Source organism: Alternaria atra (assembly GCF_907166805.1).
Source record: "Alternaria atra isolate CS162 genome assembly, contig: 34, whole genome shotgun sequence".
Taxonomy (NCBI): Eukaryota; Fungi; Ascomycota; class Dothideomycetes; order Pleosporales; family Pleosporaceae; genus Alternaria; species Alternaria atra.
This window is the reverse complement of record NW_025091333.1, coordinates 826,739-849,212: the sequence shown is the minus strand read 5'-3', so window position 1 is coordinate 849,212 and position 22,474 is coordinate 826,739. Positions and strand designations below refer to the sequence as shown.

The following is a 22,474-nucleotide window of genomic DNA, read 5'->3' as shown; positions in this document are numbered from 1 at the left end:
GCTGGTTGTCGGGCGCGCGACGACCCTTAAGCACCGGAATGCGTTCATGATTTGTGTTGGAACCGCAATTGCCTCCTCGTCGCCCGTTGTAGCGTCTTGGTTACGGCGTGGTTCCGATATGTAGATACGAGCGTGCAGTTTGGCATGTCCGTCGCAAGTCCGCAGAGCTAGGAAGAAAGATGTTGTCCGTGCGCAAAAGTTGCCCGTCTTCCCAAAAACCTCACCAAGAACCTGACCACTTTCACAGTATCAGCCGCCCACCAACCCTTTTCGTGCCTTGCCTAACAACTGCAAAAAATGATTCTCGAAGCGCCTCCTCCTCGTCGCTACATTTCCAGCGCGCCCATCTCCCTCAGCGCTGCATCCAGCATTCTAGAAAAGTACCTCTCAAACTCAGAAACGCACCCACACCTCCACCCCGATGCGACAATCACACCAGAAGGCGTCGCATTCAATGCGCAAGGCGGTGCCATGGGTAACCCAATTATGCACCACTTGCGCCGTGTAGCAGCGGGTATGCGCGGCGAGTACCAAGAGCCAGAGCGAGCGCTGGATCTCGAAGAAGACCAACAAGATGTCACCGCCGACGTCACTGTTAGTGGTGGCAAGGGCAAGACGGGCAAGAAAGCTGCAGGTGCCGATGACGACTGGCAAGACTTGGCCTCGTATCAAGCGGAGCAAGGGGACATTGAGATTGGCGAGATTGGGGATAGGACAAACGTTGTGCAGGAGGGTGGTGAGGAGCCCCAAGTACAATCGACCAAGGGCAAGGACAAGAAGAAGAGGAAGAACGAGCAGGCGGAGGAGCAGGCCCCAGCGGATGGCCAGATAGACAAGGAAGCGAGGAAGAGGGCGAAGAAGGAGCGAGATCAGCAAAGGAAAAAGGACAAGGCGGCCAAAGGGAAGTCGACTGAGTAAAGGTGCCAGAAATCACGACTTGGAGGACACACCGAAGCGCAAACTGGAACGACTTCGACAGACACATTGGCCATTGCACTCGAGCTGTAATCTACGAATTCTCTGTCGCTTTTGCGACTCTGCGCGGTCATGTACTTATGACCTTTTATACCCGATATTGTACAAATTCCGATCGAGATGCACGCCTAGAGTTCTCGATCCGCTGCCTTCACAGGCTTCTCCTCGTCCGCCGCCTTGTCTTCTGAGACCTTTTTGTCGCCAGTCCAGTTCATAGCCTTGAGGCGCTCGGTCAGAATTGGGTGCGAGTGGTGGAAACTCGAGTAGAACCAGTCGGCATCCATGCTTGACAAGTTCTGAATCTGAAGCTTGATCAATGAGGCACCGAGTTCGCGCGCATACCCGAGCTTTACGGCGAAAGCATCTGTTGGATGTTTAGCATTCATCGAGACATGAATTACATCAGTTTACATACCGGCTTCGTACTCCATGCTGCGAGTCCAGATGTTGAGGAGAAGCTTGATGATGGAGTCAGTGGGCGACAAGATCTCGTTGAAGAGCATGAAGCCAACGATTGTCGGCTGTTCCCTATGGAAACCGAAGTCGGCATATAGCGAGCGGTTGTCGATGAAGACGGAGAACAGGGCGAACATGTAGAACAAATGCGCCTGACTAATGAATAAAAGTCGCGAAGTGTGGTTCATCTTCCAGTGTCCAAGTTCGTGTGCCAGAACAGCCTCGACCTCCTTTTCTGTGCTCTTCTCAAGCAGTGTGTCGTAGATGACAATCTTCTTCTTGCCGATCCAGGGGAGTCCAGTGAAGTACGCGTTGCTGTGGGCGCTGCGCTTGCTGCCGTCGATAACCTGTAGTTCTGAGAGTGGGAAGTTGAGCTTAGACGCAAGAGCCTCGACAGACTCCTTGAGCTTGCCTGGCTTGAGCGGCTCCAGCTTGTTGAACAGTGGCACAATGAGGATCGGGTAGATAGTCATGCCCGTGATCTGAACAACCAGCATGAACATCCACAGGTAGTAGAAGAAACCTTGGCCAGTCTTCTTGATGATAGTCAAGAAAGCGCTTCCAATGGGAACACCGAAGGCAATAGCAAGAGCCTGACCCTTGATCATATCCGTAAGCCAGAGCTTGACCGTCATCTTGTTGAAGCCGAACTTCTCCTCTAGCACGAAGCTGTGGTAGTAGGAGAAGCCGAGACCAGCAACCAGATCGATCCATCCCAACATGTACATGAACAGGAGCGACTGTGTGATTTCACCAGAGAAGCGGACGGGCGCATAGCGGGCGACGACGGTGCCGGCGGCAGCCCAGACGAGCGGGTATACGTTGAAGTAGAGGGTAGCGAGGGACTTGAGTTGGTTGAAGAGACCGGAGATGAAGCTGAACTTGGCTTTGGCGCGACCATATTCCTGCCGTGTATGTTAGCGCTGTTGTACACAGCGGGGTTGGCTACCAATGTGCGCATACCTGGGATTTGTCAAAAGTGTCTCTTTCGATTTCCTTGTCGAGGGCTTTGGGGACAGTAGTTCGTTGAAGGACACGGTATTGGCGGAAGAGAAGCCAGTTCTCAAGAGCGAACTCTGCGAGCGAGAAGCCGACGACGAGGCGTTTCCATGGGAAGAGCGGCCGGTCGAGCCAGCGGCCCAGGCGCTAGGTTGTGTTAATCTTCATAGCATGAATAGGTTCGCATTGAGCTAACCTGGAGGATTGCCTGGATCATGACGGTGGTGGTGAATGTTGGATGCAGAGGCACGCGAGGACAGATCGTAATGTTCCTTCCGCGCGTCAGCGCTAGCGCAGGGTTCCGCAACGGTACGTCACAGCCTTGTAGGGCTTTGTTCTTCGTTCTCTCTTCTTTCACGTTTATACATTCTGATATCGGGGTTTCTACAGCCTGCAAAGTCTTGCCTATTCCACCTGTCACTACATACTCTGTGCTCATACCGCGTGTCATAACGACATACTACACATCTCCATGAAGATAGCCAGATACGTCTCCTAGCATGATAGACCTAAATGTCCTCACGCGTTTGTTCGACACGTTGCTTCAGATGAGGAGGCCAACTGAGTCCTGACACGGCAGTCCAGCGCCAGCATAGCCAAGATGAAAGCGCGAACTAGCCATATTGAGGTGGACATACAGCATGCCAGGAGATGCAATGTGAGTGTTGAATGTACAACAGTACTTCACTAACCAAGAATTGAAGAGACAAGGTAAACAAACGGAAGCCGAAAGTGAGTTCCACCACGCTTGCCTGGCTGGATTAGTGGTGAGAGCAAGGTGGAAAGCGTCATCGAGCGCACTTCCGTTACACTTTGACCGATAAACTAAACAAGCAACTGAGCATCTGATCCTTCACTGCGACCAGACGTAATCGTACCGCCGCAGCCACACTGAGCTTGCCCACGCAACAACTGCTTTCCCCAACTTAGCCCGACATGAAACATCAGAGCAGCATCTTCCGCGCCAAACGACTGTCTAAAGCCTTTACATCCACACTGACGAGCGTCTTTGAGAAGGTCGATTCCCGGAGAAGCACAGCGTCAACCGCCCACTGTCTCTTGTCGCCAATCGCTGCACGTCACTCAAAAGATAGTTCTCAACCCAACAGCCTATGGGACGACTTCAACTCAGCAACTCCAGCCGAAGCACCCACCGAGTATTACATCATACAAGAAAACAAGTACCCTGCTATACGGGCTTTGCGAAGTGACGCGGAGATTGGGGATGGAATATGGAGATGCTGTCACTGCCGCCACGAGAACATCGTCACGCACTACAATGGTGCATTCCCTTTCAAAGACCTAGTCTGCAGCCGCTGCAACAAAATACTGTGCTTGCAATGCCATTCATCGGAGATATTGTCGCCCCTACCGTACGGCATGATTCAAGCGCCGCGACCGGGCCTAGATCGCGAAGTCCGCTATTTCCACATCTGCCTTACTTGCGGTTTGAGTCACCGGGCGGAGATGGAAGGCACGACGCTCGACTTTTATGGCGTCAAGTGTGCGAGTTGTGGAAGCACTTCGTACGGTGATTGGCCACGGTATCATATTGGAAACAATGAGCCATACAGAAGAGATCCAGATGCGAGCTTTGTCAAGCTTATCGATGCAAGAGCTGATGATGCGGCGAGGACAGTATTTCGCTGGGTTATTGCGAATGACGATAGGCCACCGTCCAGACTCAGTTGCAAGGATCCGGGATGATGCTCAAAACTGTTCAATAAGGACTGCAGGAAGTGAAATTATACCACCGCATCAATGACTGTGTTTGTGGGTCTCTACTTTGACAGCGGAGAAGGTAATGGGCATTTGGCCGATACCCAAGATGGTGTTAGCTCTACGTATAGACAGTGTCTCAAGTAAGTTGTCTTACTCTCATCATCTTGTTTCTCGTTGTGCGTTTATGAAGGGAACTGATCCCCCACATCGCTCACGGCATCGGTACACGCCATTGCACTTTACCTGTCTATATACCTGCACAACATCGTAGTTACCAATAATAACGTTCAAAGGCCCCGGCAGAAGGCTTATTTCTTTGTTCCATTGTTTCTCCCACAGCCCAAAAAAGAACACGTCAACCACTCAAGACTATGTATCCTTTGACATCAGCAAGAGAAACAATGTCGGCAATCAGCCAGTCCAAAACATCGCTACAGGAACAACTGGATGCCGCCCGGCCTTCAGCACTCTCCTGGGACTTTACAGTCCACGTTGGGAGGACGTAGATGCTAAACCGCGTGAGGATCCTGGAGGTGGTATCTGGGTCCCCACTTGTGGCCATGAAACCCAACTGATCCACTTCGAGGAGCCACATCCCTTCAAATACCTAAAGTGTCGTTGTGATCGTATTCTAAACCCCAATGACCGTACGCCAGAGATCTTGACCCCAGTGCAATCCCTGACTATGGGGATATTCAAGCAGCACTTCAGAGATCAGGAAGACTTACAGGAAAGCATGTACTGCCATATGTGCTGAGTATGTGGTCTCACACATCTTGGAGTCGTGACTAGTAACCATATTGAGTCTCCTCTTCCGCCCGTGTTACTGACATGGCCTCTCAAGCAATTGAGGAGAAAAGGCCACATCGAAAGCCGGATGTTCATCGGCAGGGTATTCCCGAGGGTTCCCAGCCACGAGCAAGTGCATACAAGACCCTCTTCGTGACGAACTCTGACGTGGAAGACCTCGCCGGAGACCTTTTACCTTTGGCCAACCTCAGACAACGACTCCTGTGTATCAACAATGCAGAGCATGATCAGGCCGAAACACCGTACGTGCGTCTCATCTTTATATATATGCGTAAGGCATTGTAATACACAAGATAACAAAACCAACGAAACGTTGGACTGGATCTCTACATAACTCACTCCATCGTTCCTTCCAAAGCTCCGCAAGAATTGTAGAAACAAAAAAGCCACTGACATGGATAAGGAAACTATAAGTAAGCGTGAGCGATCGAATTCGATGGGAGAAAAGGCAGGACCGACCTCAAAGCGTGAGCGATCAATATCGATCGTAGTAAAGGCGTTGACCGCCTTGGTTCCGAAATCACCTAGCATTCCTACCAAGGCCAAGCTAGATGCCGCGGAAGCTGTAGAGGGGGTGGAATACTACAGCTACCCCGACGATGGTGTATGGCTATGTTGTAATGGCCGCTGTAGGAGCGAGAACGGCATAAAGCACTACAGAGGCGCTCACCCATTCAAGTACTTGACGTGTAACAGGTGCGATCACATCTTGTGCTCAGAGTGCTCTAGCTCGGAAATTCTCACACTGATCCCTCTAATCCATATGGAGCCGTTCGAGGCGCGCTTCCATGCATCAGCCCCACAAGTTCCATACTGTCAGCTATGCCGTGCATGTGGCTTGACATATCGTGGCGCCTTCAAACACGGTCGACTTGGATTTCTCTCGAACTGTCCATGTGGAAAGTCTACCGTTGAAGAAGTCTCAAGGCCATCAGCTGGTCGTCGAAATACTGCTCCATCAGTATAGCCGGCCAACCACTTGTAGCATATCGGCCCAGTAGGCTTCAAACTATGGATTATAGCTTAATGCTCAGCCGTAAGGAAGCATCTTCGGCATTGATGTATGTGAATCACATGCTCAAAGCGTCAAGACTGGTTCGCTCCAACTTCCACATAGACTCGGTCGCAGATAGGATAATAAATTACACAGGTGCCTGTCCAATAACAATTCGTGACTCGTACGACCACATTTTCATAGTATTTGGCATTTATGTTGTGTCAATTCTTGTCATTTGCAATCAGAAAATTTCGTCGCCATGGTGAAGGCCAAAACAATAACACAAGTAAACACCTGCGCCGTAACCACTATCTGACACGACATCACTATCCACGCGGCCTTCATTCTTAAAACTCACACGATGCCTCAACAGAAGATTGCACTAACAAGAGACGAAGAAGTAGTGAAAACTCGACACCGCTTGGACCGTACGATCCTCCACTATCTTGCAGTCTTGAGGTCTGCCCCAGTGTCTTCACCGGACCTCCGCATCCACCGCGCTTGCTACGTACTTCGAAGCGTCTTCTATGCCTACCGCGAAGCTACGTGGAGCAGATTCTGTGCCAAAATTTCTCTTCCCACACGGTATAACGGTCTCACCGTGATTACTGAGGACTTGATGAAGCTCGGGTGGAAGAACGGCTGGTTCGCAGATTTTCCTCAGCAATACTTTGTCGGCAACCTTATGGCAAAGGAAAAGGTGCTGGCAATCACCCCGTGCTATGATATCGGCTTCTTGAAGAAGCTTGTAGAGCAACTGTTCACAGGTATGTCTACTATACCCGTCAACAATGAAAAAGACAGTGTTGATCATGAGAAAAACAGGCCTCGACGTACACATCGAAGAAGTAAAAGTCCACCTCAAGCCCCTTGTCGAATGCACCGTCATCGCCCCAGAGCCCGGGGAAGAGTTCGACATCGACTCGTACCGTACCCATTGGTGCATGCGCGTCACTCTACCATCCACAGGAAAACAGACTGCTCTCGACATCTCCGGTACGCAGTACGGTATCTCCCATGGTGATATGCCATGGGAGTCGCAACTCGAATTCTTCGTCGAAGACATCCAAGCTGTAAAGCCACTGGGCACGCTTGAGGAGTATGCAGAGGAGATGGCACAATTCAAGGATACCGAAGGCCTCGAGTACAACGTTGCGGCCGGCGCGATCAAAGCATGGCATCAGACTGTCGATGCGGCGATGGAGCGGAAGGGATTGACATGGGCGGATGTATTACAGAAACCGGAAGCAGACTACGAGAGACATACAAAGAAGATCTTGAATGTAGGCACAAAGGCTATGCAGAAGTATGTTGCGATTACAAAGTTGACGAAGAGGAGGCTTAAAGCAGAGAGATATGAGGAGAGGCATGAGGACCAGTTGGAAGGAGAGGCCGAGGAGCTAGAACAGATGTACTTGGAGTAAAGTAGGGGGCGTACTTTAAACAGCTCACCTGAAGTGAGTCGGAGTTGCATGAGCGAACAAGTCGCAATATGAAGATGGTGGAACTGCGTGCAAGAACTCAACAACAACACACCTACCACATGTAGTAAAAAAAAATACGGGACTTTTCACACTACCTGTCATTGCCTGTGTATTAAGAACCGCCACTGCACAAGTCTGACACAAAAGGCGTGAAACTGTGTCACGAAGTTCGCATCACATGCTTTTTGCATGACTCGTGCGTGTGACGTACGGTTCTCGAGCGGCTGCGCCACACTCCGGCTGGGCGGTGGCAAACCACCCTCCCCTTAAGACATACCTCTCTTCTCCGCATTCGACATTTCCAGCTCTCAAACAATACACCTATCTACACATACACTCTCAAACCGCAGCCATGGACGAAGACCTAGTCGCTTTCGGCATCGTAATGATGCTCTTCCTCTCCTTCCCCTTCCTCACGGTCCTCAGCATTACCGGCTGTGTCGCCTACTCTCGCACCAAGACCTGGGACAAAGCCCGCAACCAGCGCGCCGTCGGCCTCGAGTCCTCCAACGGAGAAACCAACCGTCTTGTCTCTGACGAGGCTGACGAAGAATCCGACTTCTATGACACCGATGACGAGGAGGAACACAAGAAGAACAAGGCAGAAGAGGAGGCCGACAAATACCTTACCTTCAACCAGAAGTTCCGCAAGGAGTTCAAAAAGGTGTGGTCGGGCAAGGGCAAGGGCGATGTGATCAAGCAGAAGGAGCGCGAGGAGCGTAGGAAGTTGGCCAAGGCGGTGGCGAGGGAGATGGACCGCAGGGAGAGGAGGAAGGCAAGGGCTGCTGCTAAGGCGCAGTCTGAGGATTTGCCGGCATACACTAAAGCGTAGTTCAACTACGCTGGTCTAGTCTTGTCATGAGCAGTAGGAAGTACTGTGAAGTGGTAAAGGCAGACACCTTTCTCTCTTGGCCATTAAATTGATACCCCAATAATTAAACAAATATCTCAGCATTTCTTCCACGAAAGATTCAGTATCTCGCCAAATGCAGCATCCGCAGAACTTCCTTGTACATATCCATTCTTGTTCGACGTTCCAGAATCCACAGTCGCCGACAGACTAATCTGAATCCTCGCATCTTTCTTCTGGCATACCGATGCCTCTGTATCCGACACTTCACCATCCTTGTGCAAGAGGAAGTCATCCTCAAAAGGCCCTGTTATCTTTTTTTGGATGTTACCCTGTGGTTCGCGTCAGTACTTCCAAGCAACATTCTCAGCTACCAGTACCACATACCTTGCCTTTGAGATCAACTCCGTTCTTATCAATCCATTTCCATCTACTGACCAAGCTAGCCTGCACACCCTTCTCAATATACACGTATCCGCGGAAATCAGCTGAATTGACGTCGAACGCCCATCCAGGCGATGTCATGCCGATATTTACCCTGCAGAACGCGCGTGTACTCGCGCCTCCAGCTTTTGGTCCGTCAGAGGCGGAGAAGTTGTCGAAGATGATGGTCAAGGCGGAGTTATCGGAGGCGAGCATAACGCTGGCATCGCCGGGTCTGCATCCACTTCCTTCCAGATCGACGTCGAGAGTCGTTAGGGAGACTTTGCCTTTGGGTGGCAGGACGGGTGCCGCGGCGAGAGATACTGCCTGCGGGATGGCAGCGACGACTGCTGCATACAGAACAAGGAATAATACTAGGAGGAGCGACGACATGGTGTGGTAACGCGGCGGATGGCTGTTTGAAACATGATGAAGGTAAATATCAAGCCTTATACTATTTCTTTAGTATCGTGAGATCAAAAACCGCCTTCGCCTGCCGTTACCCTTGCTCCTCGAGAACAATTCTTCGGTTGCGGCTGAAGGGCAGTGAAGTCAGATCCCAATATGCAGTATTGTACGGCAATTGGCATTGCTATTCCCAGGATCTCGGATGAACTTGGTTAGCACATGACTCAGCCTGGGACTCAATGTCCCGACAGATTGTTCGAAAGTGAGATAGGATTTAGCCTATGTGCAGCGCTCCACACGAAATAATTCAACGCACATCGTATATTGCCAAAGTCGCACGAACCGAAGCAACGGTTGTTATTTTTAGTCAATTCGATAGATTCGTGTATTCTTCTTACGTTGCGTTGAAAAAATTGTAGGCGCAAGCTCGTAAACTCGGGTTAGGATGAAGATAGATGTGAAAGCATTTATGGTTCCCGCTCATCATAAACTAGAGGAATGAATCGGATTTGTCTAGCCGACTTTAGATACTACAGGATAACTGGTTATTACTACGGATCTCTTTGTCTCAACCTACACAGCTTCAGTTCGTTGCGCAGGTGCTTTTTCGTGGTGCTCGCTCTCATAGTCAGCATCCTTCCCATCAGCCTGCACAATAAACTCTTCGCGCTTCTCGAAACCAAACAGTTGATCCATCTGATCCATTCGCAATCCTTTCGTATCGTGGATGAAGAAGAAGGCGTAGATGCTAGCGCAGATAAGACACGTTGCAAAGAAAACGTACACGCCCCACTCCATGGAGGTATACATAGAAGGCAACGATTTGGTCGCGATCAAAGTCCATATCCAGACCGATGCTGCCGCCCATGGTCCAGATATGGAGCGCATAGACGCAGGGAAGATTTCTGACGAGATGATCCAGGGGAGACCGTTTGCACCAAATGACCAGGCCGCACCGAAGATCATAATCATGGCTGTTGCGGCCTTGCCTCCAGCGATTGTCGACTCGGACATGGGCTCGCCTACGGTCGGCTTTCCAAGCGCAATGTATACGGCGAGGTAGTACTGGCAGAAAGCACAGATCAGCGAAGAGATAATCCAAGGCCATTTCCGTCCGAACATGTCGATAAACCAGGTAAAGAAGATGATAGAACCTCCGGCTTTGATGATTCCATAGATACCTGTCCAGAGAGTGACGTCAGACAGTCCGATGGAAGTGAAGATGATAGGCGAATAGTAGTTGATGGCTGTAATAAAATTGTTAGTGATTACTCGTTTTACACGTTGCGCAGGAGGTTTGTACATACCTGCTGCACCACTCCATGCTTGCCACATGAACATAAGGAATACTAGGAGAAACCTATTGCGCATGCCTGGCATAGCGCCTTCTCTTGCTGCGGCCTTGATCGTTGTGAGGAAGCTAGCATGCTTCTCGCCATGAAGGAGTGCGGCACGCTCCTTTGCGATCTCGTTTCGCACGTACTGGACATCTTGGGCAATATATGGGTGGTCCTCCGGTAAGTTGCGGAAATAGCTGTAAGACTTCAAAGCCTCAGCTTCACGACCACGCTTCAGCAGCCAAGTTGGAGACTCCTTCAGAACTGGGATCATGAGGGCCAGGAGCCCAGCGGGGATGAGCTGAACAGCCATGGGCACTCTCCAAGCGATGGATTTTGAGCTGTCCATGTTGTGTACGATGCCATAGTTGATCCAAAATCCGATGACGGCACCGGTTTGGTAGAAGGACTCAAAAAAGCCAGTGAGGCGTCCACGAATAGCGGGAGGTGATATTTCGGCGATATAGATGGGAGACACTGCAGCTATACCTCCTACGCCCATGCCGGTAAAGAAGCGCCCGGCAAGTACGAGACTCAATTGGTCTTTGGGGACTGCATAACACAGTCAGTATGGCATGGCATGCACCGTATGGGGGATTGCTGCTTACCAGTACACATAATTGCGCCCACGATGAAGATAGCGTCCGAGATGATTACCGTAGCACGGCGACCGAGGAGCTCGAGGAACGGGTACATTAGTAGCGCTCCTACCAATCCTCCAGCTGAATAGATGGAGGTGATATTGCTGGTTATCTCGTTTTTGTTCGACGCATTGATGCCAAAGTCTCGTTTGAAGGACTCCTGGGCGATGGTAGTGCCGATGAAGGCAGAGTCATAACCATAAGCCAAAACACCCATTGAAATCACGAGCGCGGCCATGTAGACCCTCCAGTTGTACTATGAGCCATATTAGTGCCTTATCAGATCGCGATCGTTCGAGATGATGAGAACTTACAACTTCCGGAGGGGTTGGCCGGTCCTCGGGGGCGCGAGCAAAACCACCCATGATGACTGTCAACTAAAACAAACAATGTTCAAGTTACGGGATGTATATCGAAGCTGCAAAGTTCTGCAGTTGTCACGATGCCGATCTCAAACCTGGGGTTCCCACGTTCTTTTTAACCAAGCTCGCTTCCCCACAAAACACCCAGGCTATCGGAGGCGGACGACCAGGTTGCCACATCCGAGCATCAGGCTTCCCCAGTGGAGTCTCCAGAGATGGCTTATTCTCGTCGCGTGGGTTTGGTGGCGTGAACAGGAAGCTCGTGGAACTAGTGCAGCCGACAGGCGAGGCTGGCGAGCTGGATTCGGCAAACAAACGTCACTATCGCGATCGTAGCCGACAGCGAATCGCTTGCTTCCAGAGCCGATCGAACATCCACACATCTCCACGCCGAAGCGCGTCTTCTCGCATATGCTCCATCGTAGTACCGGAACGCGTCGCGCAGCCGTGGATGCCAAAATGTGGCGGTTTCGCTCTGATCCAAACACATCCTCCACTCTCGATTCTCCTCTCTACTTGCTTGTATCCTGAGATCTTTACAAAATGCCATCCGCAAACGGCACCAACGGCACCACAACATACTCCTTTCCGCCAGGAATCCATGTCCCCTCCTTGACTTGGTTCAAGAACGACACGAATCAAGAGATTGATTGGGATGTCCAAGAGAAGCATTTTGAGTTCTTAATCTCAAATGGCCTCCACGGAATCGTCATCGCAGGAACAAATGGCGAAGCAGCAACATTATCATCCGCCGAGAAGACACAACTTGTCCAAAAAGCCCGCAAGACAGCACAGCGCCTTGGTCGTGGAGAACTCCCCATCACAATTGGAGGTGTAGCAGGCTGCACCCGCGACGCGATACAGCAAACCATCGAAGCGAAGGATGCAGGTGCATCGTACTATCTAGCACTGGTGCCATCCTACTTTCACTTCTCCATGAACCAAGATGCAATCGTAGCCTATTTCCAGGAATTGGCCGACGCATCGCCCATACCCATCGTCCTGTACAACTTCCCCAATGTAGTAGCTGGTCTGGACATCAACTCCGAGATGCTGGACATCCTCGGCAAGCATGAGAACATTGTAGCAGTCAAACTCACGTGCGGAGGTATTGCAAAGGTGGCAAGAATCAGTGCGGCATTTGAGAAGTCAGAGTTTGTTGCTCTTGCGGGTCAAAGCGACTGGCTCATACCGGCTCTGAGCGTTGGTGGAGTTGGCACTATTACTGGTGTTGCAAACTTGTACCCTAAGGTATGTAACTACATGCGATATATCGCTGCGATGAAAAGCTAACAGCTCAGGCCTGTCTACACATGTTCGACCTTTACCGATCAGGCAAGCACGATGAAGCGTCAGCCCTCCAGATCAAACTCTCAGTCACCGAGTGGGGTTTCGGAAAGGGCGGTATCAACGGCACAAAGTACGTCGTTGCGCACAAGAGAGGATACCCAGAGAACAGCGCGGACTGCCGAAGGCCTTACCCGCGATACACAGATGAGGAGAAGAGGAAATGGGTTGTGAACCAGGTATCAGGTCTCGATGAGCTGGAAGCATCGTTGTAAAGTGATGCTCCGCAATGAAAATCTTGAAACATTGCTTTCTTGGCTATGGGAATCTGTCGCGTGAAAAGATGCTCTTAGATCGACCATTGCTCTCTTAAATCCCTCAGCACGCCGTCTGTCCTCCAACCTATCAATTTCTGCAATTGTTCCAGATACTCCACACAAGCCTGCTGCTCTCTCGGATCGATGATATATGCTCCACACGCGCTTAGAATATGGCTACCCTGGAACATGGCATTTCCACAATGACTATTACTCACGCCATATCCTATCGTTATCCTCATGTGCTTGCGAATAGCTGCGTCAGTAGATTTTCTAGCACGGACACCAGCGAGCCCCACCAAGGACGCGTTAGGCGAGTATATAGTCAGCAGTATCTTGCAAAGGTGGTAGTACTGCAAGCCAACTGTTATAACCCCCCGCGGACATAGTAATTCAGGCCAACTCCCTTCGAACTTGTCACCCGCATCGGACTCGATGTAAAAGGGAGAAAACGTCCAAGGTTTTGTCCGCTCCCACTCATCTACTTCGTCGCTCAAATCTTTCCATGTTTCTCGACTGACGTTTTCACTGCCGTTGTTGCTGCCTCCAAATACTGTTTGCAGAACGACGGCAAAGAGGAATATGATACGGTTCGCCCAGCTTTCGTCGTCAAACTCGCTGAAAACAGCGGAGTGCCGGTAGTTCTCGAGGCTAAGATTGAGGGGTTTTTGGGTCGTCAGGGAGACGTAGATGTGTTGGCGGAGAGACACCCAGGATGCCGACTCGCGGAGGCCACCGTCCGCGGCAAAGGACGAGATACTGTTCAGTATACGGGCGGTACCCTTAAGATCAAACCTCGGTCAGCAAGAATGTGCAGTCAAGTTCGATGAAGAGAAAGCGTACAAGGTGGTGGCAGTGTTCGTCGGTATCGCCCATCTCCTCGTGAAGGCGAAGCAGAATAACGGCGATAAGGAAGTTCTCATCCCAATGCGCAAGCGGATCCTCGAGCGCCACAATCAGTGCTTGTAAGCACTGATCTACATATGGCTGCGACAAGTCTTCCACAACTTTGCCCATCAGCCAGCAGTGTCTTGCGGCAAGACCCAGTATGCCATTTAATATGACAGGAAAATGGACTGCACGCTTTGGTACCTCGGTACTGAAGTGTTGCCGTGAGTCACATACATCGATCCAATCAGTACAGAAGAAGAGGTAATGATGGAGAAGCCGGGCTTCATACGCGTTGTTCACGGGCCATTTAAGTGTTGGCACTGATGAAGGACTAAAAGCCGTAGAGTTGTAAGGAGACTGGTTGTTGTTGATCGACCCGAAAGGGCTCTTCTTTGACAGATTTGGGGACTGCGACAAACGTTGAAGTGATCCGGGGCTTGCTTGCCAGTGGCTTGTGTTCGCTAGTTGATTTATTGAAGAGACGGCTCGAGTGCTTTGCGATGTACTGTTACTGCCACCATTATTGACGTTAACTAAGGATGGTGGGATGTGAGTATTGAGAACGTCATGAATAGACGGCAAATCGCTACTATCATCGAATTCTGGAATCGGAACAGTCGCAAACGGGTTCAGGTCACGATATGACGACGCCAGCTGGCTCTCGCTGGAACCTCTGTTCAAACGTTGGTCTGTCTGCCGGGATTTCGAGGCAACATCGAGATCGTTGGGTGTGCTTTCGGAATTCGCTTCGCGTTCCGGCGCAGCTTCGTACTCCTCTTCGTCACCGCTGTCCTTGTTAGGTTCAACAAAGTGCACTATGGCCACTTTTTGTCAGCCACTATTGTTAGGCAGGACCTGGCGCCTACGCACACGAACTTGGGATATCCACCCACTGCTGCCCCACCCGGAATTCGAGAGACTGTTCAGCAGAGCCTATATCTTCACCGGCATTAAACTTGACTGCCGTGACGGGCCGGAAGCGGAAAGCATTGCCGCGAATGCAAGGCTTCCTGCGCTCAGTGCAGTATTTGCATTTTTCCGAGTCGCGCAACTTAACACCTATAAGTGTCTATTATTAAGCGTTAAGATCTCATCGGACAGTAAGACATCGTACATTTGATATGACGCTCACGACAGGCTTTGCTGTCGAGTAGTCAGTGCATGCATTCAGATGATTCCGCGGGTTTGACTGACCATCCGCTTCTTTGCCTCATCGTACAATCCGGGTCCCAGGGAATGTGAATGATCGAGTTGCCACGTTGAGCCGGGAAACCGAGCCCATGTTGTCAGTTTTCGTTCGGGCTACTTACCCCGCCCGTTTCGTATGTAATGTTCCAACTATGGCACGCGTTGTCTCAGCTTGAGCGAGACGAATCGAAGCTCGCGGAAATCTTTCCGGTTGGGGTGATGCTCCGAGCGCGATCCGCAATCTGATTGGTCTAGACTTGTGCAGGAGATGACAAGTGCTGTCCGCATTGACCCGTAAATGGCAAGGCTTTCCGCGTTGCCACTTTCGCCGAGATCGAGGCTCAGTGCCTGGAGAGGACTAACAGAGCAACAGCATGTGGACTTTGAGTGCGTATTGAAGCTGAACTGAACCCATCATACGATTGCGAAATGATTTGAAGACGCGAAATACTCATGGCTGACAAGACGCACGTCGACCCTTCGCTTTCCTTCATCTTGCCTCCTTTGGACTTCTTCTAGAAGATCGGCGGTAGCCTTGGCATTGGTGGCGATACTCTCGAGACTGCGAATTGCTTCAATGATCCATCGTCTCTCTTCGTTGTCGTCCTCTTCACAACCCCACATGAGTAGAGGCCATAGGACGTTGACTGGTAGCGACTCGTCGGCCTGCGCCATCAAACGGGTTAGGCGCTTTATACTTGCGATGGCGCTTATGACATCCCTGGTCTTGGGGTACTGCACATACGCGACGCGGTGTAAGTGTATGAACGAGGCGTGGTAGTTGGCGAGATATGTGCGAAGACTTCGAGTGAGTGCACCTGCTAGGTTCTTGGCCAGATGTTTCTCAGTGAGATTTCCAGCGACCGCATGATCCATCAATGCCGGTCGCTGACCGTAAAGCGCATGCAAGTCCTTGGAAATCTGTGCTGCAATAGCCATCACTTCTGTCTCGTCCTGAACAGTGCCGCGTGTACGATGCCAGGGGTCAATGCGTGCGATGCGGCCAGCGAAAGACTGCACCTTCTGATAGAAGATAATTCCGGGGTGATATAACACGTCAAACAGAATTTCCTCAATCTCAGTGTCTGACGTGTCCGGCTCTGACCCAGTATTGGCAGCTGGTGATGCATCGAAGATGGTCTCATCAGTATCAGCCAAAAAGAGTCCTTCACCACCTGCCGTTGATATAGCACGTGCATCGAGAAGACGCAACCAGGAGATGAGTCGGCGTTCTGGGACGGAGAACTTAAGCTTATCCGCACCTTTTATGAGCATGTAAGCTTCTCGTAAGTTGGCGTGGGCTCGTGGCAGCATTTCTGTAAGGAGGTCGGTATAGGTAAGCAAGAAAAGAGCGGCGAGCATGTGCCTAAGATCACTATCTTCAACCGCTCGAGTCTTTGCAAGGCGGCCTGATACCTGTCTAGTTGCGATGTCATACAAAGGCCTCCAATCTGCCTTGACCATATCGCTACCTAGCCCGCTACGCTGCATTTGCATCGCGGCGAACGCTATGATGGCACTCTTGACGGTAGGTGACTCTGCAGCCAGAGTGGCAAAGAAGGCGCGGGTAGATGCCCACTTTGGGCCAATCTCCACCGGCGTAAGGATAGGTGGCATGAGCATCTGAAGAAATGTATGCAAGAGATAGTCTTCGTTCGGTCCATTCGGGACATCCTCGGTCGAGAAAGGTGAAGTTGAAGCTGGATCAGGTTGGTGTGGTCTGCGCTCTGGCAATTCGCGCGCTCCGTTGCTTACAGCAGAATTGGCTCCCAAAATCTGGCTTGAAGACCTATGAGTGTGCGGGAGTTGGTGGATAGATTGCGACGCAGGGTCGGCATGTGTATTCATGGTCGCGAAAGACCCGTTGTCGGTGGGCCATGAGCTAGGACTCAACAGCATGGCTTCATCCCAGGTGCCTAAACTCAATGGCCCAGATAGATCAAAACCAAACCCATATCCGTCTAATGGTAGTGGGCCAGAAAAGAAGGGCTGGTGCTGACCCTGTCCCATGACGAACGACTGGGATGGCTTGGAAGTGCTGTTGCGGTGCCATGTGCCTGAATTTTGGTGTATGGTATCAGTCTATGTCTGACATGCATTTCGTGCCCTGAAGTTTGAGCTTACAGTCGAGGTTTAATCTCTCACAATGACCACAACGTGGCCTTTGCTCATTACATCGCACTTTTCGTCTCCTATGTCGATGAGCGTTGGTGGTGAGCAACAAGGGATTCCCACGTACCTGCACGCATTGCAACCGTTCTTTGATCGCGCAGGACGAGGTGGGGCCGGCGACGATTCAGTTGCTGGTACTGGAATTGCCGACGGTGGCTGACTTTGTACAGGCTGCGACATAGGCGATGAGGAGTTTTCATTAAAGATGGTAATGAACCTGACAGCGATGACAGGGGTAAAACCGTTTATGTACAACATGCAGCGAAGCGGAGAAATGCAAGTAGTACATGTGTGGGGGCCAATGAGCTTAGCCGCCATGCCCCGGGGAGGTTCGCGCCGTTCGATCGCATTTTGCGCGCCCTCACCATGATCGTGTATCTTTTTTTCTAGGATGTACAACTCGACGCCATAGCGCACCATAAAGGCATTCGTCATCCTTTTTCTTGATAGCTAATGAACTCATAATATAGCGAATACTTCCAGGGTCAGTTCACCTAGGTACAGCTTGGAAAAACGAGCTTCTTCCTAACAATGCGAACGGCCTTTCACATCCATCGATTAGAGACACATTCGCAAATCTATGAAGCCCCCAAACACCTCATGCTATGCAACAAAAACAAATCTTTTTACTCTTGCTGCGCCGGTCCTCGCTCTCGTCGCCAGATCTTCACTGGCATCTCCCCCAGGATCCAGTTCATCGTCTCTAATCGTTGTAGCTCCCAGTTTGGACTGCTCAGCGCAAAATCATAACGTCGCAACACGCTCGCGAGTACCACAGTTTGCTCAAGGTATGAGATGTTGCGCCCAATGCAGCCTCTTGCACCTGCCGAAAAGGCCAAGAAATAGGGTTGCAACGCCTTGCCCTCTTCACCCAGCCAGCGCTCCGGAATATACTTGTCGGCTTGCGGGAATATGGACTCTTGTCGATGCGCAACATATGCAGATATAGCGACGGAGACACCACCTGGAATGTAGTCACCGAGGATGTTTGTGCCTTCTGTTGGCGTCTGTCGCGGAAGCCCATGAGGGGTCGGTGGGAAGAGGCGGAGCGACTCGTCGAGGCACGCACGGAGGTACGGTAGATGCTTCACCCTATCATAGGCGACTACTCCATCACCTTCCTCTTCGTCATCTTCCAAGGCAGAATCAATCTCATGTACTAACTTTTTCTTGATTTCCGGATGCTTGATCAGTTGATGCATGACGTTTGCCATCGCAATTGCTGTCGTCGCTGATCCGGCGTTCATCATGATGCTCACTTCCGCGATAATCTCGCCCCACTCCAGGTTGTTTGGATGGCCATTCTTGTCCTCCATCAGTGTCTGGAAAAAGTCGTCGAGCTTCTCTCCTGCCCTATATCGCTCTAGGCGCTTGTGGGCAAGCTGAACTGGTATGCCTTCCCATTCGTTTGCATAGTCACTCATGCGCTTGTAGAAAGGAATGATGTTGGAGAGTTTGTTGATCAGCGGGTACCAGTCATATGGCCAAATCAACAACGACTGTTTCCGAGCTGTGTTGTAGAGCGCCGGCCTGAAATCGCACTCATACGTCGAGCCATCTGTTCTACGTCCAGTAACCCTGTCGTGACCTCGGTCGAGGAACCCAAGTTTGTCGGAGAGTCCAATATCGGCGATGGCGTCTAGTGTGAAAAAGTTGGTCCATTTTCGATAGTCGAGGTTCAAGTCTTCGGGCTTCGGCAGTTGTCCAGAAGCCAGTGGTGCGGTACAGCACTCGTCAAAGTGTTTGAGTAGCTTCTGCGTCTTGTCGGCTACCTTGTGCTCCCAGCCCTCGAGATTCTTGATCGCATACGCGGAACTCATCAACTTCCTCTTTCGGGCATGATCGTGCTTGTCAATCACATCGGCAAGATGGTAATGTGAACCCGAAGTGACCACGTACGATCCATCCTTGGTGCAAGGGGTGTTGTGGCCATAGATGTCTTTTACAGCCCGAAGGTCGCCGTATGACAGGAAGTTGGGGCCAACACGGATAACTGGATGCTTTTGGTGTAGCTTCTCAAGGTATGTTGACCGTGCTCCGCCGTGTGCAAGCACCATGAACGGTATCGAAGAGATACCCGAGAGCGGGTGCATGTTCGGATAGCGACGAAGACCTGAGTCGTTAGTTGGTGCCTCGTGTCATAAATGATGACTAACATACCGTTTGCATCGCGGAAGTAAACGATGACAGGGTATACAACAAAGTAGAGGAAAGCGCATGTGCCTAGAGCAGCTGCATACGGGATTGAGAGAACTGAGGTCGACATGATGGAACGTGATCAACACAACAGGAAAGTTGAATATGGTCTCGTTAGCAACTCTTGAGGGCGCGCTCTGGGGTTTACTTAAGTGTTGGTTGAGGCATCTCACTGCCCGTCAACGCAGCTGTACAAAGTGGATGACGACCGGCTCCCAAGGACTCAGAAGGGTAGACTTCGGAGAATGATGGCCTATTGCGGCAAGCATTGCTACGAGCAGCATATGCGCGCTTGCAAAGTTAAACTGTGGAACCACTTGTGGACGCCGCTGATTGCTGAACTGTGGGGTAACGCGGGGGTGCCATAGTTTACTCGCCTCATGATCAACCCGACATTGGTTTACTGCGATCACACCCAAAGGCATTGGATAATTCCACGGGATTTCGAGGTGCTCCTACACTGAGGTGTCGGATTACATCAACAGATCAGGTTTGGCAATCATGCCCGTCGCCAACGCCTGGCAGGGTGCAACTGCTGGCGCATTCGTCTCCGATGGCCCGTATGCTACAAGGTGACTGAGGAAACCCCATATTATTCTACGCGAATATATTGTTCACCCAGCCCGTCGCACTTTCCGCGCCCATTTTGCATCCTTCTGATATCATGGATTCATTCAGTCTACCAGTCGACATGTCAGACCTGAGGTCACAACTTAATCCACTCCTGCAAGCGCTGAATACGGCACCTATATTCAGCAGTCTCAAGCCCTCGACTACAGCAGATGGCCTAGCTGCATTTCTGTTCCTTCTCGCGTCGCTTGGTTATCTCTCTCGTGGTCGCATTTGGGACAAACCGGATCCAAACTACCATGTAAGAAGACAGCTTCTACACGAACCTGCGTCCTGGATGTAGTAGCATTGCTGACCGTAGTGTCACTGTAGGTGTATTTTGAGAGACCGCAAGTCGCAGAGGGCTCTTCGGACGGAAAGGCAGTCACAACCCGGGACGTTTCCCAACGCCTCGATGAGGGTGGTTATCATTGCGTCATATTCTGGGGCTCACAGTCCGGTACGTCGGAGCGCCTCGCCGAAAACCTAGGTCGAGAGTGCGCCGCACGCTTTGGTATAAACTCTCTCTTGTGGCAGACCTATCCGATTACGACGCCGAAAGCATTGCCAACATCCAGAAGAAGTACTTCGCCATCTTTATCGTAAGCACGTACGGCGAAGGCGATCCTAGCGACAACACTGCTGGTCTTTGGGATTGGATCAAGCGGGTCGGCGAAAACAAGATTCGGCTTGGGAGCTTACGATACCTGGCTTTCGGCCTCGGCAACAGTAACTACAAGTACTACAACAGGGTCCTCGACGTTGTTGCGGATGCCTTCGACACTGCTGGCGCTACTGCGCTCATCCCACGCCAGAGAGCCGACGATGCCAACGGAGGAACAGAGGAAGACTACCAGGCATGGAAAGATGATGTCTTCGCTCTGCTTACTCAGATAGGTTTCCCAGGAGAAGGCTGTTACTTACGAGTCCAACATCGAAGTTGATCTCACCGCCGTGAGTCATGGTTCCGAAGAGCATTCTGTTACTTCAGCACATCATCAACGATCTGCCACCAACTCAGCCATTGTCCCCTTGACCATCAAGCACGCTCGTGAGCTGTTCACATCGGGCGATCGCAACTGCGTACATCTGGAGGTAGACCTAGGGAATATGGATATCGTGTACAAGACCGGAGACCATATCGGCGTCTGGCCAGTTAATCCTGAAGAGGAAGTCAGTCGACTGCTAGACGTCCTCAGTTTGCAAAACCGCAGGCGAGAGCGCCTTATTGTCACACCCAAGAGTGATGCCAACAAGCCGAAGATACCATGTCCCTCAACGCTTGAGACAGCTTTCCGGAACCATCTGGAAATTTGTGCTCCCATGGCCCGTAAGGCAGTGCTGGAAGTCGCACAGTTTGCGCCCACACCTGAAGCCAAATCGAAGCTTCTTGACATCGCTCAGGATCGTGAGCGTTACGAACGGTTCACAGCCTCTACACATATCACGTTCGCTAGGTTGCTCAAGCTTGTCAGCCCCGGGGTTGCGTGGAGCTCGATACCGCTCGCCTTCGTTCTGGAGAACTTGCTACCATTGCAGCCACGATACTACTCCATCTCTTCAAGCTCTGTGATATCACCACGGCGTATCGCCATCACCGCACTCGTCGTGAATAAGACCATCACAACTGTGGACCAGTCAACTGCCACTATCCATGGGCTGACATCAAATTACCTCTTGTCGGCCTCCAACCTCCAACCGGCTGCTAACACACCGGTACCCGTCTATCATCGCTCGGTCGAAAGTGGAGACCTCCAGGGTCAGGCAATCCTCGCGCACGTCAGGAAGTCGAAGTTCAAACTTCCCATCACGTCTTCGACTCAATTAATCATGATCAGCGCTGGTACTGGTTTCGCACCTTTTCGTGCTTTCCTCCAAGAGCGCGCAAAGTTGCATGCAATCGGTAAATCGATCGGCAAGATGTTGTTGTTTTTCGGTTGTCGTAACCAGAATGACTACATCTACCAAGACGAGCTGGTAAAGCTGCAGGAACAGCTAGGCGAGAAACTAGAGATCGTCACTGCGTTCTCACGAATGCAGGGGCAACCCAAGATATACGTGCAGGACCGGGTTGCGGAGCTGGCTGGCAAGGTGCTGGAGATGCTGGAGTCAGGAGCGAACATGTACATTTGCGGTAAGGCGAGCATGGCACGAGAGGTAGATATGAAGCTCGAGGAAGCTGTCATGGAGAAGAAAGGCTTGGCTGAGGTAGATGTCAAGGCATGGGCCGACGCGTTGAAAAAGCGAGGGAAATGGAAGGCGGATGTCTGGGGGTGATTTGTTCTAGAATCTAAATTTTGATCAATTTTACGAAGGGAGTGTACCCCACTTTTGACAAATTTACCCCTGC

At 51.1% G+C, this 22,474-nt stretch overlaps 10 protein-coding genes across 10 annotated transcripts; 5 read left to right on the top strand and 5 right to left on the bottom strand.

Annotated features, from left to right (window-relative positions):
• Nucleotides 1-297: 297 nt before the first annotated feature.
• Nucleotides 298-918, top strand: ALTATR162_LOCUS10736 (uncharacterized protein; the record flags this gene model as incomplete). The annotated part of the gene is made up of 1 exon (XM_043318374.1): nt 298-918. The coding sequence occupies one exon, from the start codon at nt 298-300 to the stop codon at nt 916-918; it is 621 nt and encodes a 206-aa protein (XP_043174309.1).
• Nucleotides 919-1,103: 185 nt separating this feature from the next.
• On the bottom strand, nt 1,104-2,647 carry ALTATR162_LOCUS10735 (uncharacterized protein; the record flags this gene model as incomplete). Its single annotated transcript, XM_043318373.1, has 4 exons — nt 1,104-1,339; nt 1,391-2,336; nt 2,395-2,577; nt 2,627-2,647. The coding sequence occupies 4 exons, from the start codon at nt 2,645-2,647 to the stop codon at nt 1,104-1,106; spliced, it is 1,386 nt and encodes a 461-aa protein (XP_043174308.1).
• A 3,673-nt stretch (nt 2,648-6,320) lies between these two features.
• ALTATR162_LOCUS10734 (uncharacterized protein) lies at nt 6,321-7,383 on the top strand (the record flags this gene model as incomplete). Its single annotated transcript, XM_043318372.1, has 2 exons — nt 6,321-6,726; nt 6,785-7,383. 2 exons carry the CDS (start codon nt 6,321-6,323, stop codon nt 7,381-7,383), a joined length of 1,005 nt encoding a protein of 334 aa, XP_043174307.1.
• A 412-nt stretch (nt 7,384-7,795) lies between these two features.
• On the top strand, nt 7,796-8,275 carry ALTATR162_LOCUS10733 (uncharacterized protein; the record flags this gene model as incomplete). Its single annotated transcript, XM_043318371.1, has 1 exon — nt 7,796-8,275. The coding sequence occupies one exon, from the start codon at nt 7,796-7,798 to the stop codon at nt 8,273-8,275; it is 480 nt and encodes a 159-aa protein (XP_043174306.1).
• Nucleotides 8,276-8,391: 116 nt separating this feature from the next.
• ALTATR162_LOCUS10732 (uncharacterized protein) lies at nt 8,392-9,109 on the bottom strand (the record flags this gene model as incomplete). Its single annotated transcript, XM_043318370.1, has 2 exons — nt 8,392-8,625; nt 8,681-9,109. 2 exons carry the CDS (start codon nt 9,107-9,109, stop codon nt 8,392-8,394), a joined length of 663 nt encoding a protein of 220 aa, XP_043174305.1.
• Nucleotides 9,110-9,697: 588 nt separating this feature from the next.
• ALTATR162_LOCUS10731 (uncharacterized protein) lies at nt 9,698-11,467 on the bottom strand (the record flags this gene model as incomplete). Its single annotated transcript, XM_043318369.1, has 4 exons — nt 9,698-10,371; nt 10,432-11,013; nt 11,070-11,358; nt 11,417-11,467. 4 exons carry the CDS (start codon nt 11,465-11,467, stop codon nt 9,698-9,700), a joined length of 1,596 nt encoding a protein of 531 aa, XP_043174304.1.
• Nucleotides 11,468-12,007: 540 nt separating this feature from the next.
• Nucleotides 12,008-13,026, top strand: ALTATR162_LOCUS10730 (uncharacterized protein; the record flags this gene model as incomplete). Its single annotated transcript, XM_043318368.1, has 2 exons — nt 12,008-12,715; nt 12,766-13,026. 2 exons carry the CDS (start codon nt 12,008-12,010, stop codon nt 13,024-13,026), a joined length of 969 nt encoding a protein of 322 aa, XP_043174303.1.
• Nucleotides 13,027-13,377: 351 nt separating this feature from the next.
• ALTATR162_LOCUS10729 (uncharacterized protein) lies at nt 13,378-17,157 on the bottom strand (the record flags this gene model as incomplete). The annotated part of the gene is made up of 4 exons (XM_043318367.1): nt 13,378-13,421; nt 13,472-13,850; nt 13,912-14,746; nt 15,599-17,157. 4 exons carry the CDS (start codon nt 17,155-17,157, stop codon nt 13,378-13,380), a joined length of 2,817 nt encoding a protein of 938 aa, XP_043174302.1.
• Nucleotides 17,158-17,945: 788 nt separating this feature from the next.
• Nucleotides 17,946-19,585, bottom strand: ALTATR162_LOCUS10728 (uncharacterized protein; the record flags this gene model as incomplete). Its single annotated transcript, XM_043318366.1, has 2 exons — nt 17,946-19,432; nt 19,480-19,585. 2 exons carry the CDS (start codon nt 19,583-19,585, stop codon nt 17,946-17,948), a joined length of 1,593 nt encoding a protein of 530 aa, XP_043174301.1.
• Nucleotides 19,586-20,206: 621 nt separating this feature from the next.
• On the top strand, nt 20,207-22,401 carry ALTATR162_LOCUS10727 (uncharacterized protein; the record flags this gene model as incomplete). Its single annotated transcript, XM_043318365.1, has 4 exons — nt 20,207-20,386; nt 20,458-20,584; nt 20,662-21,063; nt 21,116-22,401. 4 exons carry the CDS (start codon nt 20,207-20,209, stop codon nt 22,399-22,401), a joined length of 1,995 nt encoding a protein of 664 aa, XP_043174300.1.
• Between the last annotated feature and the right edge of the window lie 73 nt (nt 22,402-22,474).